Source organism: Mauremys reevesii, linkage group 21, assembly GCF_016161935.1.
Source record: "Mauremys reevesii isolate NIE-2019 linkage group 21, ASM1616193v1, whole genome shotgun sequence".
Classification (NCBI taxonomy): domain Eukaryota; kingdom Metazoa; phylum Chordata; order Testudines; family Geoemydidae; genus Mauremys; species Mauremys reevesii.
The window spans coordinates 14,774,732-14,792,918 of NC_052643.1; the positions used below are offsets into that span (position 1 = coordinate 14,774,732).

General features: G+C 42.8%; 3 protein-coding genes across 10 annotated transcripts in view; 2 read left to right on the forward strand and 1 right to left on the reverse strand.

Moving 5' to 3' along the window:
* Window positions 1–17,068, reverse strand: part of LOC120387735 (transcription factor HES-5-like) — a 41,266-nt gene extending 24,198 nt beyond the window's left edge. For 5 of the 7 annotated variants that reach the window (XM_039508801.1, XM_039508796.1, XM_039508800.1 and 2 more), the window contains exons 1-2: window positions 13,401–13,530; window positions 11,422–11,525 (exon numbers count right to left, since the gene is read on the reverse strand). In XM_039508801.1, coding sequence (XP_039364735.1) covers window positions 11,422–11,428 — 7 coding nt within the window. In that variant the 5' untranslated portion in view covers window positions 11,429–11,525; window positions 13,401–13,530. Of the gene's footprint in view, window positions 1–10,814; window positions 10,917–11,421; window positions 11,526–13,400; window positions 13,531–16,943 lie in introns of those variants that run through there. The other 2 variants (XM_039508793.1, XM_039508802.1) reach the window with 2 other exon arrangements.
* On the forward strand, window positions 8,780–9,513 carry LOC120387737 (transcription factor HES-5-like). The gene is made up of 3 exons (XM_039508805.1): window positions 8,780–8,833; window positions 8,977–9,142; window positions 9,260–9,513. Exons 1-3 carry the CDS (start codon window positions 8,780–8,782, stop codon window positions 9,511–9,513), a joined length of 474 nt encoding a protein of 157 aa, XP_039364739.1.
* The window catches only part of PANK4 (pantothenate kinase 4 (inactive)), a 32,884-nt gene continuing 28,047 nt past the window's right edge, over window positions 13,351–18,187 (forward strand). For both annotated transcript variants that reach the window (XM_039508790.1, XM_039508791.1), the window contains exon 1: window positions 13,351–13,501. In XM_039508790.1, the coding sequence (XP_039364724.1) occupies window positions 13,375–13,501 (127 nt within the window). In that variant the 5' untranslated portion in view covers window positions 13,351–13,374. The remainder of the gene's footprint in view (window positions 13,502–18,187) is intronic.

The following is an 18,187-nucleotide window of genomic DNA, read 5'->3' on the forward strand; positions in this document are numbered from 1 at the left end:
CCTGTCCTGTGGTACATTTATGAGGGTCTATGGTAGGGAATCATTTTGCATTGAGAATGGATGATTAGATGACCCACCACTGGCTGATCTCCCCTGTAATTCCATGAAAGAGATGTACTTGAAAAGCTTAATTTCTACTGAAATTGTTTGTCTTTAAAAACCCAGGGCTAACTGAGCACACCTGGTATTCTCAGATGGTCTCCCAGCCAAGCACTAGCCAGAATCAATCCTGCTTACTGCCAAAAACCACGTTGATTGGCCAGTCACCATCTAGCTTTGGCAAGGAATCCGCAATAAGTTTGTTACTTTTTTTGTTCCTTTCCATAAATGTAACCAGCCAATAGAAGAATCTTTTGCATTTCCTCAGTGTGGTTACATGGACCCTTCATGTTATTCTTTTACTATGGACACAGGAGCTGGCCTCAGTAATTCAATACATTTCCGCCTTTTTTTCCTGGTTTTGTGATTCATTGAAGGCTGATCCTGATTTGTGTGACTCGATTAATTATTCACAAGTATTCACCAAACAATTCAAACTGAAGACTCTTCAAACTATAATGACCCAGATAGATCACTGAGCGAGGACTTGGAAGACCTGAGTTCTGTTCCTGGCTCATCCACTGGCCTGCTGTGTGAGAATGAGAAAGTCACTCTGTGCCTCAGTTACCCCATCTGTAAAATTATTATTATTAATTATTTGGACTTCAGCAGCACCTCGGAGCCCCAGTCATGGACAAGGGAGACAATTATACATACCCACTCCAAATCTATGATAAAAAACTGCTATATAAGAGCTAGAAATTATAATTATTTAGCTAGTTGATTGCAAACTATTCCCTATGGCTATTCACTGTTTGTAGTATTTGATTGTTCATCAGGCATATTTTCTGCTTCCAGATTGGCTGAATGAAACTTTAACACGAGAATGGTGAGTAATGAATGCCACATTTCAGCGCAAATATGAAAATTTTGCGAACATTTTTATAATTACTGGAAGTCACATATATGACAAGTAGGGTGACCTCCTTCCCCAAATTTCAGACGATCAGATTCATGTATGTGCTCTCATTTTTTTTTTTTTTTTAAATCTGTCAACCAACTCTAATGAATGAAAATTACAAATGAAGACTAGGGACATATATTCCTTCTAGTGAGATCAGAATTACCCCATGTCACCTTCCATCCAAACTGTACTCAATACAGACAGGGACTAGAATCACCTACATTTTTCTTAGATATTATACATTTACTCAGGGCTTAACTACACGACTCACAGGATCAGCGGGCAGCGATCGATCCAGCAGAGATAGACACGATAAATCGACCGCTGAGCGCTCTTCCGTCGACTGCAGTACTCCACCAGAATGAGGAGCGCAAGCAGCGTTGACAGGAGAGTGTCAGCTGTCAACTTATTGCAGTGCAGACACCGCAGTAAGTAGATCTAATTATGTCAACTTCAGCTATGTGAATAGTGCAGCTGAAGTTGTGTATCTTAGATCGACCCTGTGAGGTAGTATAGGCAAGCCCTCAGAGTAAACTGCTATTATTTATATAACTATCTTATACAGCTAACATACATCTACTTGGAGTAAACTGCGCCACAGAACCTTGCTAAAAAAAATCACACCGAGCAACATCACGCATTGATTGAGTTTAAACTGATGAAGTCAGACAGAAAAACAGAAAAGAAAAACTCTGAAAACAACAAGAGTTTAGGGACCGCTGAGTCTGAGTCTGACCTCGCTTGCGCTTGTTTAAATCAGGAACAAGTCAGAAAAATTACCCCTGTGAAAAACTGGTGTGAGATCAGAATTAAGCCCATAAGGCAGGCATCTCCTTCCACTCATCCTGGTATAGATCAGGAAGCGCGCCGCCTGCATTTCCACTGCCAGGGTTGTACCTGTTCTGTGGATAAAGAGAGAAGTTCATTCTCCTGGGCTGTGCATCCAGCATTACATTCACATAACCCTCTTTTGCATTTTATGCTACTTCCTGACTTCATGTCACCCTTCTCATGAAAGGTATCAATATTGCGTGTGTGTTAAAAGAACAATCATCATCTTTTTCTGTACCTTAGATATCTTAAAATCTAGCTGACAATCCATCCTCAAGCCACCTATTTAGTGTCAAAGAGCATAACATTCCCAAGTTTTAAAAGGGCCTGGATAATACTGATCGATCAATGTGCTCCTTGGGAAAATAGCTCTCCAGATGGTCTATTGGGACAGGAATTGCTGGTAATCACAATGTGGAGTCAAAGAGCGTCACTAATGGGGGCTGTTGTGAGGCACGCTTCTTTTGTGATCCCCTTGAATGTCATAAATAGGGAAGAAAGTGTGGGAAACTCTGAGAAACTCAGGCCCACACTCTGAGGTTAATAGGGTCTTTGTCAGAAGAGTATCCCTGGGCTGTAGGATCAGCATAATAAACACCATGCTCCCCAAGGGCGGGAGAGTGCTGAGAAAGGAGACAGTCACCCAGGATGAGATGGGAGTTTAAAAAAAAAAAAAAAAAAAAACAACCACCAACCCTATAGGCATTTGATTGTTATGATTGATAAAATGTTGTGGGCCTGATTCTCATCTACACTAAGGCCTGGCCTTATAGCAGGTGGGGGTCACATGGCCATAGTGTACAGGAGACTCAGGCTTTGTGACATCACTGATTTCTGGTGCCAATTTTTAATCAATACAAAATAATGAATGTAACTAGATAGATCAGCCCCTCTATTCTCCTAGGTGATTCTTCTCAGTTTTGAAGCTGTTCTATATTCGCAGTGCTGCTATTGACGGTTAACGTGATTCATGACTGAACAAGGCCACTGAGAAAATGAACGTCACAGGTGCAATGGCTTAAGTGCTCAGCTGCAATCCATCTCTCAAGATCTGGTCCATATTTCACAGCAAGGAAATATTACAGGAAGCATTACAATGAAGAGTGCACTACATGCCCCCAATCGTAACTATATGGGTGAAACAAGACAATCACTGTGCTGTTGAATGAACTCTCGGAAAAAAATAAGACAAAAACACCACATCACCTGTGTCAAGTATCAGGGGGTAGCTGTGTTAGTCTGTATCCACAAAAACAACAAGGAGTCCGGTGGCAACTTAAAGACTAACAGATTTATTTGGACATAAGCTTTCATGGGTAAAAAACCCTCACTTCAGATGCACGGAGTGAAAGTTACAGACGCAGGCATTATCACCTGTGGGTGAACACTTCTCCGTGACCGCTCTGTATCTGACTTCTCAGTCCTCATCCTCAAAGCAAACTTGCATAGCACCTTCAAAAGATGAGCCTGGGAGCTTAAATTAATAACTTTGCTAGACTTTAAAAATCATGGACTGTTTAGAGATACTGGATTTATGGCTTATTACAACAATCCATAACTCACTAACCACCCCTCCCAGCTTTTCCCCTCCTCCTGCTCTCCCCTCTGTGACTGGAGAGGTGTTAATGGCCACTTCACCTAGAACTGGTCCCTTGAAATGTGAGTTAACCACTTATGCTAAACAAACAATCTGTTCCACCTTGTATTTAGCTATGACACTCTGAGTACCTTTCCCAGACCTGAGGAAGAGCAGTGTAAGCTCAAAAGCTGGTCCAGTAAAACATTACCTCACCCACCTTGTCTATTTAATATCTTGGGATCAACACCACTACCCCACTACTTCATACAAAGAAGAGGGTAATTATTTAGACCACTGCAGTTAGCAGATCTATAAAAATTGGAATTACCAGATTAGTACAATCTAGATTCCCAGTGTCTTTTGTGCATGTTTTGTTTCTTTCAATCTATCATTCCATTAACAACGGGGGGCAGGGGAAGGAACGGGGGTGGGGGGGGGAAGAGGTGGACTTATAACTATTTTTGTGAGTCTCACACAAAAACAACATTCTCTGCTTCCCCTGCAGTTACTGCTAGTCGAAAGCCACAATCCCCTCCCACAATGGGTGATCTTGGACCACAAGCATGTTTTTAACAGGAAAAACTGCTGTAGAAACTGAACTTTTCAGCTTCCCTTTAAAAAGCAAAACTAAACAAAAAATAGCCATGTTTGCCAAATGGAAACAAGACAAACATTTTAGTTACTAACCTTTTATAAAAGATAAATAGATTGTTGACAATAGAAATTATTTTGTTCCAGAACGGCAAATATCTTAGATGTTCACGAAAGTTTATGCCCAAATAAATTTGTTAGTCTCTAAGGTGCCAAAAGGACCCCTCGTTGTTTTTGCTGATACAGACTAACAGGGCTACCACTCTGAAACCAACAGACCAGGTGTTTTTCATTCAAATGGACTCCTAAAATGTGTTGCAGAGTTAAAGAAAATCAGACAATGACGTTACATTGGATAAACTAAAAGAAGTGGTGCAAAGGACATTAGATAGATAGATAAGATAGATAGAGGCGGGATAAATTTGTCCCTCGGGTAACTTCATTGATGGCAATACCAGCAGGAAGAATTTGACCTAGTGAATAGACTACTTACATAAAGATATGTTGATGCACAAAGATGCTTTGCAGGTGCTCAAATGTAACAGTGAATATTTGGGAGGAGAGGAGAGGATGACTCCAGCTAAAGTACAGTAGTATCCCATTCTAATCACCTTGATGCTCTGATTTCCACCATATTCAGAGGTGATAATGATTATATAGTCAATGTTTGTCTTCCTTGTGGAAATAAATGCAATATACATTACATATGAATCTACTTATGTGGCAGCCTTAAATTAGGGATTTTATTAATCTCAGATTACCATGTGAGAAAATATTCATTCACAAATATTCACTTACCATAAAGTATTTAGACCTGCATAATACAATCAAAGCAAATACAAAAGGAATGGCTCACTTCTTTGATTTGTGAATAGGTGTGGGGTGGGAGGCGGGAAGCGAAGGGGTTGGTGCTAGAGCTCTGGTCTTTTCCAAATGATGACAGAGAGAGGGAAGCTGGCGTTTATAACCCCAGAGGCTTGTTGTTTTGTGCATGCAATGCAAGGCAGCCTGCCTGGTTCACCATTCACCTCAGATGGTGAGAGTCCGGAATTTTGAGAGTTTCCCACACATCGCTCCATTCACAGTGTTAAACTGTCCACAATAGAAGTGTGCCTCTGCGGGTCCTGAGCAGAAAGCTAATGCCTTCTATACCATCTGGCCAGCACTCGGAGAATGCTTTAATCAACGAGGGCTGGTTCAGCCCTTTGCGTTCCCGGGCATTGTGCTGGGGAGAGGACGGCATTATTTAAAACCACTCATTTCATATTTCCAGAACTGAAAATTGGATCAAAAGCTTCCCTGGCCAAAGGAAACCTCCCACCTCACGGTGCCCTTCTGCTGCTGAAAACACATCCCTTCTCATCCAGCGTGTGGCATGACTTACTGACCAGTGCATCTGACATACTGCCAATCCTGGACACAGAGCTTTGCATTATATTGTCACTGTGAGCTACAATTATCAAAGTGTGTGTGGTCCTGTATTGCTAATATAACATTAAATAATAATAATTAATAATAATGATAATTCAAAATGTATAAAGTGACCTAGAGGCAGACTTTTAATGGGACTTGTGTTGCCGAGTCACCCACGTGCTTTGAAAAACAATAAAAAAATAATGAATAAGCTATTAACATATAACATGCCCTGGGGTAGCTGACCTATGGAACTCATGGTCACTTGAAGTCATGGAGTTAACTACTACACCAACTGAATCACAAAAACAGCTAGATAACATGATGACAATTTTATGACCAGTAAAATAAACTTTTCAGGATTTCAAACTTTAAGAGATTCGCCCTTTCAACAGCTGTGTGTGTTATTATTTACATGCCGCCATACGCGATACCATTGTTAGCCCCATTTTTCATATGGGAAAACTGAGGTATGGAGAGGTCAGAGTGAGCTTAGAGAAAAAGGTTTATTTAATTTTTCTCTGCATTTTAAAAGGCTGACAAAGTGTTAGATGAGGCTTTCATTAATGTCTTTGTAACAACGGGGAAACTGAGGCATGTGGAAACTCAAGTCCTTAATCTGTGAACAGCAGAGCTGAAGAGCTGGGTTCTGTGAGAGGAAGCCTGGCTTAGGGAATAGAGCCCTGGACTGCGACTCAGGAGATCAGTATTCTATTCCTGTCTTGACCACTGACACACTGGATGATCTTAGACTCAGACTTTAAGGCCAGGAGGGACCATCATGGTCATCTACTCTGACCTCCCACACATCACAGGCCACAGAATCTCATCTGCCGTGTAGTAGGCCCATCACCTCTAAGTTACTGAAGTCCTCAAATCTTGATCTAAGGGTTTCATGTTACAGAGAATCCCCCATTTACTCTAGTTGAGGGGTGGGGGAAAACACAACCCACAAGTGACCCAGGCCCCACACCACAGACGAAGGCTAAGTCACTTCCCCCCTCTGCACCTCAATTTCCCCATCTGTAAAATGGGAATAGTGATACTGTGAGCGCTACTGCTGAAGATCTCTATAAGTGTTAGATGTTATTATTTCTGTCTCTGGGTACTCTCTCAGGCCCCAGCTTCCAATTCTGAATGTGTAGTGCCTGAGAGGACAAATTAGCACACACCAAACCCCACTGAAATGCTCCAATGCACCAAACCCCATTTTAGGTGCTCCAAGCAAACATGGCAGTTTGACCAGGCATGATAGAAAGAATTGGCACCTCTGTCAATACAAGATCTCGCATACTTGCTCTGACATGATTCTAGATTCTAACATCCTGGCTCAGGTCTGCAGGTGACTCTGTGCCTCTGGTGTGGTAGACAATTAGCGAGTGGAGCTTACTGATATCTCACACCCTCCCACTCCACTGTAAATGGCATCTTAAACCTTTCCCCCCGAAGAATGGTTCCTTTCTGTTACCATCCCCCGTATTTCCTGTGTGCATGTTGTGTGACTTTGGGGGTGTTTTTTTCCAGTACACTACTTCTGATTGTTCTTTACGATTATACTATTCAATTGCGTGTAGCTGAACCTATGTGTGTAGCTCTGTGTGTCGCATGGGGAATCATAGCAATGTAGGACTGTAGAGGTCATCTAGCCCAGTCCCCTGCACTGAGGCAGGACTACGTATTATCTGGACCACCTCTGGCCTGCTTTTAAAAACATCCACTGATGTAGATTCCACAAACTCCCTAGGCAATTTGTTCCAGTGCTTAACTACCCTGACAATGAGGAAGTTTTTCCTAATTTCCAACCTAAACCTCCCTTGCTGTAATTTAAGCCCATTGCTTCTTGTCCTGGCCTTGTTGGTTAAGAAGAACCATTTATTATCCACCTCTTTATAACAACCTTTTATGTCATTTTACAACTTGAAGGCTGTTGAGCAATGCTTTAACCATTAAACAGTGAGGATTATGATTACATTGATATAAATTAAGAAAGAATCATGAATCTGGGTCTATGTTTTATTAATAGTCAAAATACTCATGAGTGCAGGGCCTGTGGTAAGGGAAGAAGTGACCAGAAAAGCATTGCTCTAAGCCAGTTTAATCACTGAGCCAGCATCTCTGGAACAAGATCCAAAGTTTCTGGCATCAGGTCAGATGATAAACAAAACAAATATTACTTATTTCTTTAGAAGATCTTCTCATGGTCAGATGACTGCCCACTCCTGTGCTATTCTCACGCTTTCCTGTGGCAGATTTGATTGTGCCAAATATATCTAATGCATATGGGGTACATAACAGTCAAACATACTGAAAAAAACGGTGCTTGTATGTGAGAGAGACAGAGAGAGATTGGACTAGGAGTCAGGAAATCTTGCCGTATTATAGCCATTTTGCAGATAGGATAATTCAGGCCAAGTGTGGGTGAGGGCATGATTTCCTTGGTGCCTCAGTTTCCCCATGTGTTAAGGAGGATATTCCCCTATTGCACATGGGGGCTGAGGCACAGCAGAGTGTTGTGAGGCTTAGTTCATGATCGTTTGTTTAATGCTCTGAGATATCAAATGGAAGATGCCAGGGAAGGGCAAAACTTATTATTGTACAGATTTGCCAGACCATCACAGAAGAAATTGAGATTGCCCAGAAAAAAAGCAAAAAAATAAAGATTTAAAAGTCTTTTAAAGAATAATAGAGGAAACAAAATGTCTATAAAAGATGGAGAGAAAAGCATTTTGAATTGTATCTTTCTTAAAAAGATCCCCTCCCCAAAAACATGTGTTTTCCCTTTTGATTTTGATCTCAGTTGCCTGAAAATTGACAAGCACTGTATTCATCTAAGTACGGTTTAATGTCAATGAAAATGTTTAGTCTCTCTAATTCTGGATTTTTTCCTTTACAGCTTCTTTTTTGGGCACAGGAAAGTAGGGGACATTTTCCTTTCCTGGGAGCTGTCTTCTGTGCTTAATTTCACCACAGCCTGGGAAAAGGCAGCATATTGAGATGTTGACGTTCCCAACATCAGGCACAAGTTTGATTATAATGACGGCGAACGCTTTCCCACGTTCTTATCCTGTCCCTCCAAAGCCACTGCCTATTGTGTAACACGCTCCCCAGTCCACCTGCTCCGTTGGGAGCAGAGTATTATCCCCAGGCAATTCACAGTCAATTTACCATGCTGTAATAGATGCTTTCTCTATTGTCCTGATAAATGCACGGATTGGCTAGTGAGTGTGGGAAACTCAAAGACGCTTAGGACCCAGACATTTGTATGCAGCTTCTGGGTATAAATAGAAGAGCTTTCCAGCTCCCTTCTGCACTGGCTAAACAGCAAGATTGGAAGTGAACCCTGCACTTGAACGTTTGGGATAATGGCACCCAATACCTTCCCACTGGAAATCCTAACTTCCAAAGAGAAAAACAGAGTAAGTATCCACTGCATATTGCAACATGCACTGGCTAAAGGGCAAACAGCTGATACAGGCTGAGCTGCTTACATAGAGAAGATGGGAAATGGATGGAAAAGAGAAATGCTGTCACTAACTTTCTCTCCCCTCTTGTGTTACAGCTGAGGAAGCCGATTGTAGAGAAGCTGCGCCGGGACCGGATTAATAGCAGCATCGAGCAGCTGAAACTCCTGCTGGAGAAGGAGTTCCAGAGACACCAGCCCAACTCCAAGCTGGAGAAAGCCGACATCCTGGAGATGACTGTCAGCTACTTGAAATACAGTCAAAGTAAGTGCCTTCCCCTTTGCTTTTGAATAACTCTCCTGCGCTGCATTTATCCCTGGTCCAAACTCCAGCCTAGATGTCCCTATCTAAAAGCCATCTCTGTCTTCTCTCTCTTCCCAGCTTTTGCATCCTCTTCTCCAAGCCTGCAGCAGGATTACAGTGAAGGGTATTCCTGGTGCCTCAAAGAGGCTCTGCAGTTCTTGTCTCTCCATTCTGTGAACACAGAACCCCAGATGAAACTGCTGTGCCACTTCCAGAGGCCTCAAGTTACAGCCAAGGACTCAAATTCTCCAGCTTCATCCTCTGCAGCCCACCAAAGGTCTGCAAAACAAGCAGCACTGAAGCCCACCAGCAGACTTTGGAGGCCCTGGTAGATTAGAGGGACTTCTGTATGGTTTCTGGACATTCACTCATATTCCAGAGGAGACTGTGACTTGCTGTACAAGTCCTCTCACTCCTCTAATGAGTAGGGAAGAATACTTTCCTTTTACAGAGCATACTTATGCTTGGATGCCAGTTTCCCTTCTCCTAGAAGGATCTAAATGCTCCCACCACGTGGAGAGGTAGCTATTCTAAAAGAATGTGCAAAGTAATCCTCATGGTAGGATGACTGAGCAGTTGTTCAAAAAGGAACGTTTAATGTTTTTTTAACCTTGCTGAGGTTTTTGAGTGTGTTTGTTTAGAAAGAAGTAACTTCTAGGAAGTTTAGGCTACAGTTTTCAAAAGTGTCCACTGAACTGGAGTGCCTCTGTTTTTAGCGGCCCAACCTGAGACTCACAGAACATTGATTTTCAAAGCGTGCAGCATCCCACTTCACTTGATTTCAACTGGAATTGTGGGAGTCAAAACTTGTGAAAAATCAATGTCTTATGAATCACAAGGTGCGCATCCAATCTTAGTGGGCACCTTTGAAAATCTGGCTCTCATGTTGTTGCTGTAAGGGGTTCTATAATGTTTATAGAGTTTATTGAGTGTACTTGGAAAAATGTTACACTGTAACTCAAGCTATGTAGAGGGGATTCTTCAGGATGTACTACTCTCAAAAGCAGAGTATTGTTTCTTATGTTCAGCATATGCAATGCCTTTTATAAAGGCAGTAACTTGTTTTGTATCCTCATAGGAAGGAAAGTATCGGCTTGTGTTGTCGGTTTTACGAGAAATATTTAGCAAAAGTCTTTCATGAAAGGCAACCGTACAAGTTATATTTACATTTTTGGTACCATAATGTTATGGGAGATAGTCTATTCACTATAATCCTCAGAGGATGCTGTGATGTGTTTGTGTCAGGTGAACTGATTGTATGATCTGTGTTTGAAACCATTTTGAATTTCAAAAGTTGCAGAAACTTTGCACAGTGTTAAAATAAAATCTGATTACTGAATCTATATGCAGCAAGTCATTCTCTCCTGTGTAGAAATCCCTAACTGATGCCCCTTTGACAGAGGCTTCACAGGATAGTGCTGTTTAAAGAACTGACATAGGAGACCTCACAATAGATACACAAAGATCACAGTTCAGCTATGGAGCAACCCAGGTTTGCCAAGTTTGGTCTGAGGCACTGTAATTTGAATGACTCCTATTGATTAACATACAGAATGGTACTGACAAGATCCAGAAGGAGCCATAGTCAGCCTTCCTCTGCTGCGAGTAAGGGTTTGCAGGATCAAGCACTCACATTCTATATTGCAGCAACATGCTCATCCTCACTCACTATCCAGAGTCAGGATTTCTTTAATTCAGAGGTGTCTGCCTGGCTGGTATCCCTGTATTGTTAAGCCTGTGCCAGGAGACAGTGAGGGGAAAGCAAAGCCCTCGCTAAGAGTCGAATAAATGATTCTATAGCAGACTTCTCATAGATCTCATTCATTTAACAAGGCTGCTCACAAATTAGTTCAAAGACTGAGACACTTAACTTTAGTACTGTACTTTTAACTGATCCTTTTGCGGCTTCTTATTCACACACTAGATATACCCCTTTAACAAACAAAATCAAACACCTGGCAGACATCCAACAATAATATGAAGCCCTTACATATTACGATTCCCACTTTAGATCTAGAAGAACTGAGACAGAGCTTAAAGTACAAATATTCCAAACAATTCTCTAATCTTCAGATGCCCAACTTCAGACGTCTAAGACCTGATTTTCCAAGGTGATAAATACAGTATACACAGCTTCGCTGACTTCAACTGGAGCTGTGAGCGCTCAGCACGTTCAGAAATCATTCCCAAAAAATGAAGGCAACCAAACATCATTAGACACTTAGACCCAAGTGACTTACCCAACATCACAGAAAAGGTGAGTGTCACAGCTGGATTTAACTCAGTAGTTCTTGGGTCTCAGTCCCATATTCAGCCTGATAGGTCCAGGGTGGCTCTGATGTATCTATGAATGAGAAAAATGAGGGCCATTGTTTTAGAAGCAGATAATCCATTTCAAGTAAGGAAGAAATAACTTCCCAAGTGAAAATAAACTTTGCTAGGTACTTAATGTTTAATTCCCTTCTTTTTATATATTAAATAGATGTGGGGCAGTAACAGTTACTAGTAAGACATGCAGCGAAATTTAGATCCAAATGGTTTTCCACATAAAGCAGAAATATTTTTAGCTACTTAATTCATCCTTGCGGGGAAAAGCCAATATATATGGGGCTTGAACCCGTAACACTGATGTGAATGGGAGCAGTATTAGGGCCACAGAGTGGGAAAATTAGAGGCTACAAAACTCAAACTATATGTTAGGCCAACAAGGTATCCCTTTATTCAGAGAAAAAGGAATACTGGGAGCTATTAAGTGGATGATAACCCTTAACTCTCCCTCACTTCAGTTAAACCCAAATGTATCTCCATTCCACACCAACCTGCCTTTACCTCATATTTGTTAATGCAAATGTTTTACCTGAGAATGCAGAAGCATATAGGAAAGGAGCTAGAAAATGGTGTTTGCAGTAAGGGAATGTATCCCAGCTAGAATCACAGAAATTAGAGGTCTGTCAGGTCTCATCTAATGTGTCTCCTACAGCACATTTGCTAGTATTTTGTCTAGTCCTGTATAAATATCTCAATTGTTGGAGTTTCCAGCCGTAAGCTCTATGTATTGCCACTTCGCTTGTTGTTTGCCCTATTGCTAGTTTATGACAGGGGGAGACTTTTGTTTGACTCTGACTATATCTTCCAACAACTCCCATCTTCTTTACCTACAGTGAACCATCTCTCGGTTTTGACTTATACGTTTTCAGGGAGGGATCATGTGATGTTTGCTGCACAAGCAGCACTGTAACCTCCAGCTGTGCTATGCCACCCTGTGGCCCAGTTCAAGCACTGTGTCAGTATGAAACAGCAAGACTACTGAAAGTTGCAATACCTTGCTCATTTGGGTGAGTTTGGGGTCTTCAGATTAGATATAAAAAAAAATGTGTTACTGAATCCATTAGCAATCATTTGTCCTCAATTTTTTGTGCAATACCTGGAAAAATCTCCTTTTCTCTCACCAAAAATGGAGCAGGGGTATGAACTCACTCAAGAGCAGGGAGGATCTGCAAACTACGAGTATTTATTTGGGATGATCTACTGTTAAGTGCAGGATATTATAGTGTACTAGTATTAACAACAATTTATGATCATAAGGTACTTTGAGATCCTTGGATGAGAGATCCCATAGAAAGTATCATTGCTAATAGATGATGATGCTATGTTAGAGACGAGGCAAACTGAGATTATTTGTATCAATGTGCCTTTTCCCCTCAATAACTTTGGGACTTCAGATGAATGGAACACAAATCCCCCAAACTCCCCACCCCACTATTCAGTAACGCTGTGGATAAAATGGGGCCAGATGCAAGCCCCTCTGCAACTCTCAGGTGCAAATAAAAATGAATCCAGACCCTCACCCACCTATAACCTTGTAGACCATAGATCTAGATCCCTGTAATTGGGAGGGGGGGAGATTACTTGGGATGAAGATCCAACCTACCAATAACTTTGTAAGGTAAAAAATATGGAGCCCAGTTCCACCCCCTCCCCCCATAACTTTGTCGGTCGCAGATAAAATGGGGCTACGATCCACCCTCTCACACCCCTCCCCGGGCAAAAAGGCTGAATACTAGCAACGCTTAAGGGAGCCCAAGCCCGACCTCATTTGTATAATATATGCATTATATCAGATTAATATGTAAAAATATGCGCATATATTTGCATGCCGATGAGGCCAGGCAAGGGGGTGGGTGGCGTTCAAAATGGCGGAGCGGGGCGGGCGAGGTACCAGCAGCGGCGGTGACAGCAGCCTGGACAAGAGCATCACTCTCCCGCCTGACGAGATCTTCCGCAACCTGGAGAACGCCAAGTGCTTCGCCATAGACATCGGTAACCGGACGGGCGCCTCAGGGGCGGCAGCGGTCGAGGGCGGGTGGCGGCTCTCTCCGCTCAGGGAAACCGCCGGGACGGGCAGCTAAGTGGCGCGCGGGGCACGCTGGGAAATGCAGTCCCGCTGGGCGCGGCGCGCACTGCCTGGAGCGGGAGACGGACTACGGCTCCCGGCGTGCGCCGCGGGGGGCTGGCGGAGCGGGACATGATGGGAGTTGTGGTCCAGAGGCTCTCCCGGGGCGAGGCGGAGGGCGGGCGGTAGAACTACGAATCCCAGCATGCCGCCGGGGGCGGCTAACGGGCTGGCCGGGGTGGTAAACAGGCTGGAGGGGCCAGCCTAGCAGAGGGGGGTGGACCCGATTGAGGGGGCGATTAAAGGGGGCAGGAGGGGGTGACCCCGGGGAGGGGACTAGGGAATGGACCCCTTTGAGGGAAGGCTCAGCAAGGCAGAAGACTGAAGGGGGTTAGCCCCTCGGAGGGGGGGGCAGGGTTGCCTCAGCATCCACGATTAGGGAGGCAGAATTTGGGGTGTGGGGGAGGGATGCCACTCAGCAGCGAATGGGAGGGTATGAGACCCCCCCCCTTACATGGAGGTGCATTCAGTCCCCCGCTTAGTTGTGGGGTCTGTTCAAACCTTAGCCCCGTGGAGTAGCTTGCTGCAGCAAGACTCTCTGACAATGTCTACACTACAGCGTAAACCCAGGGCTCAAATTTAGGCTCAAGCCTAATCCCCTCCCCCCATCTACACACATCATGTTAACCCAGGGCTCGGCCCCAGTCTCCCACACTGGGACCCTGGGTTCAAGCCCTGTTGCTTTTCAGTGTAGATGCAGCCCCTCTGGACTTGTGCTCTGGGAGTCCATCAAATTTATTTGACAATCCCATGGGCTGACTTCCTTTGTCCTCAGGCCCATCAAGTTTTCCCCTCCTGCATCACAACCAAAGGGCTAGAGCGGTCACATTTTGAGAGAGTGCTAGGAAGTCTGGGATATGCCTGGTTGAACTCTGGGCCGCATAAGGCAGTGAGTGTAGATGCTGGAGCCCCAGGTTGAGCTAAGGGTTCAACTATTCCTAACCTCAGATTATAAATGAGTGTACATACTGAAAACCTAGGTTAACAACCCTAGGGTCTGCTAACATGAGTTGTACTAACCCTGAGCTTACATTGTAGACAAACTCTGAGGCTGTTGTCTTCCACCCACCCCCTCAAAAAAACAAACACCCCCCCATTCAGGAGAAAGATGTAGTATTGTTAGCTATGTGTGTTTTCCATGATGTTCCTCCTGCTTTCCCCCTCCCCTTGCTTTAGGGAGAATGTAAGGACTGTGGGGGTGATGGTGGAGGGAGGGCTAATTTCTGAACTTATAGGGTGCCAATAGCCTATCAATATTGACAGCTGACTGCTGGATGTGTGTGCATTTCCCACAGCCACCCAGGGAGATGGGATTTTTCCTCTGTGAAAGTACCAGTATGCACTGGTGAAACCCTAATGGGCATATACACAAAGGTCTTGACATCTTGAACCAAGGTGCATAGCATGTCACAATATAATCAAAAAATGAAAACTTAAATGGGAAGATGAAACTACTATGTTTCATGTTGGAACAATGTTGAACCTTTATGCCAGGGAACAGAGAGGCTGAAGGGATAGATTTCCCCCAGCTTTTCATATTCCTTGCCAGCATTTGATCACTGCAAGAATGGCACAAAGGGAGGCAAGATACTCCTCTAGGTGCAAGTGAAGCAGCTCAGGGTCAAAATCCTGCTTGTAGTAGGGACCACTCGTGCTGCTTTCATAGAAGTCTAGGAGAGTGGAATTGGACCATTTGCATTTCCCCTCTTATTGTTCCAACTGTTACAAGTCAGTTAAGTTGTTTGGAGTTCTTTATTAAGCAACGCTTTCCCCCTCCCCATTAGATTTGAAGTTAATGTCAAATGCAGACCCTGAATTGAAACTGTCTAGAACTGCAGACTAATCACATGGGTGTGGGGGGGGCGGTATGTAGATGGAAGGGAAGAGGGACAGGGGTGTATTAGCAACTGATCACCCTTTGTAATTCCTCTGAAGGGGACAGTTATTTATTCTTTAATTTTAGTCCCTATTCAGTAAACAATAAATTAGTGTTACCTTTCAGTGGGTCAGAATAGAATTAAAGCAGTGGGTTAGCGATAAACCCCAGGCACAGTGGGTGTCCAACACAGGTTTTTAAGTCTTTACAAACTGGGAAAATAAAGCTAAAAGCAATTTAGCTAGATAGGGAATTCCAGTGCAAGATAGATATCAAGAAATAACTCTCTACTTCTGTAGTTCCTTTCATCTAGGGATCTCAAAGTGCTTTACAAACACCACTTTAATTTCAGAGCATCCCTATCTCTTGTATTTCCCTATTTTTAGAGGTTGGGAAGGTAAGTGTACCTTCTCAGCAGAGATCCATCAAGCTTGTGTTGACCTCTGAATTTCTTTTTTGAAGTTCAAAATTAGGAGAAGGGTAAAATTATTTTCTTATCAACTGGAAGTGACCGTTTCAGCTGATGCATCAGAATGGGATCTCAGAAGGTCTGAGGGTTATTAAGTTTCACTGCTTTTGTTACCATAGATGGTCATCATTGGTCTTATGGAATTGACCATCATATGCTGCTTAATCTATCTGGAACTCAGTGTCGCCTCTGTACCACTTCTTTTAAAAAAAAAAATAAACAAAAAACCCACTTTCCTCATTTGCCTAGATTACAAATGTTTAGTGCTGCAAATTTTAGTTTGCGGTAGTATGACACTGAATTTACCAATGGAATGTGTGCAGTCCAGGAATCAGTTAGTGAAGCAGTATGATATGGTTTAGTGCATACAGATTTTCACTTGGAGTTTGGAAAAAAATCACAGGCTGTGTCAGAGATTTGGCAATTCAGCATCCGGAACACTGCTGTGGACCATAAGAGTGCATTGTATGTTTTCTAAGAGAAATGCAGCTCTTAATAAGGGGACACCGATCCAGCTATTTGGTGAGGGGACATAAGGTGGAGAATTAATTGCATAGTTATTTGCAAAACAGCAGCACGAGACCTAGAATCCTCCTAGGCTCTGTTCTAAGAGGAGAGGAGGCACTATCTTCCTTCAGAATCTGTGATTTTGGATGCTTTTCCCTGTGTTGGCTACAGCATATCCCTGGCATCTTTCAGTGCAAGGTTCAAGATGTGTTTCTTTGTATGTAGGTGTGGGTGGTGGAGGGAGTGAGTTATGCGATGTGTAGCCCATAATACCTTTTAAATTATATTTTCTACTTGTGGTTAATATAGGGGTTTATTTTCCTCTCAAATTGCCCAGAGGCTTTTGGGCATTGGCTCCTGTAAATTAACATCTGTCCAAAAGTCAGACGCTAAAAGAAAATTATGAAGGAAACAGATGTGCTAGTACAGTGGTGGCTAAAGGATTTTAAAAACTCACTTCCAGTCACTGCTCAGATTTTGGTTGCGTGTGTGTTCTTGGTGATGCTCGGTTTCTTGGGGCATAGGCAATGCTGATCCATTTTGAAGACAATCAGCTTACCAAAAATCCTCTTAGTGATCAGGCTGTTGAGAAAAGGAATTCAGAAATATGAATTCCAGTTACAGAGCTTAAAGCAAGACTGTTGGTAAGGGTTTGTTTTTACATGATGGTAGGAAGAGTGAGCTCTTTACCTGTTTCAGTAGTAGCTCATTCTAGATACATTTGTAACCTTTTGGCAGGTCTAGTAGCTGTGTGTGTGTGTGTGTGTGTGTGTGTGTGTGTGTGTGTGTGTGTGTGTGTGTGTGTGTGTGTGTGTGTGTGTGTGTGTGTGTGTGTGTGTGTGTGTGTGTGTGTGTGTGTGTGTGTGTGTGGTCGTCAGAGTGGGTAATCCCTGTATGGGATGGGACTGGAGAAATAGAATAGCAAGAAGGTTGTCTTTGCTCAGTGCAAGAATGTGTGTTAGATAACCAAGAAGCCTTAAAGGTGAACTGAAGTCTACACATTGTTTATTTCACATTTACTGATGGGTTTGAAGCAAACCCTTTTGAAAGCACCATTTTTACTTGTATGAAGTAAAGTGTTTCCCATGTTCTGGATGACAACCGCACTAAATACTGGAAACGTAATCAACTAAAGCAAGAGAAACAGGTTTCATGTGAAAGCATATTTGTAATGTGCCTGTCAAAGTATTTCTATGTAATGCAAAGCAACAAGCACTTACGACATTCTAATCAACAGCCTTAAGAAATTATTATTGTAAAACAAGTAGTCTTAAATTATTTTGGCAGTTATAAAATAGTTAGATTGAACAAGTACTTTTCTAAGAACATCTCTTTGTAATTATATTGGCCTTTAATGCAGTTCTATAAACTGTTGGCAAAAATGGCTTGGATACTTGTTAGTTTAAAAGCTTTGGTTTTTTAGTCGTTTAATACTCTGTCTAGCGAAGTCATAATTCATGATGTACAACCTTAAAAATGATCACATTCAGTTTGAAAGCTTGATTTCATTACCTCAGGTAGAGAGCCTGGCTGTGCTAAGGGGTTTTATTTCATGGGGGAAAGAAGCTTTCTGCTTCTAGGGTCAAATCTAAACTTGACTGAGGAAAACCAACAGTTAGCATCAGCAGAACTGTTTTTTTTGCCTAAGTGAAATGAGTTTGTGGTGTTGCACTTTCAGAATGGAGGCCAAGGGCTGCATGG

Excerpts from the sequence above, each read along its gene's own strand:
- LOC120387737 (XM_039508805.1), top strand. The coding sequence starts at position 8,780 with ATGGCACCCAATACCTTCCCACTGGAAATCCTAACTTCCAAAGAGAAA. Across the intron at positions 8,834-8,976 it reads CTTCCAAAGAGAAAAACAGA|CTGAGGAAGCCGATTGTAGA; the intron begins GTAAGTATCCAC and ends CTTGTGTTACAG. Across the intron at positions 9,143-9,259 it reads CTACTTGAAATACAGTCAAA|CTTTTGCATCCTCTTCTCCA; the intron begins GTAAGTGCCTTC and ends CTCTCTTCCCAG.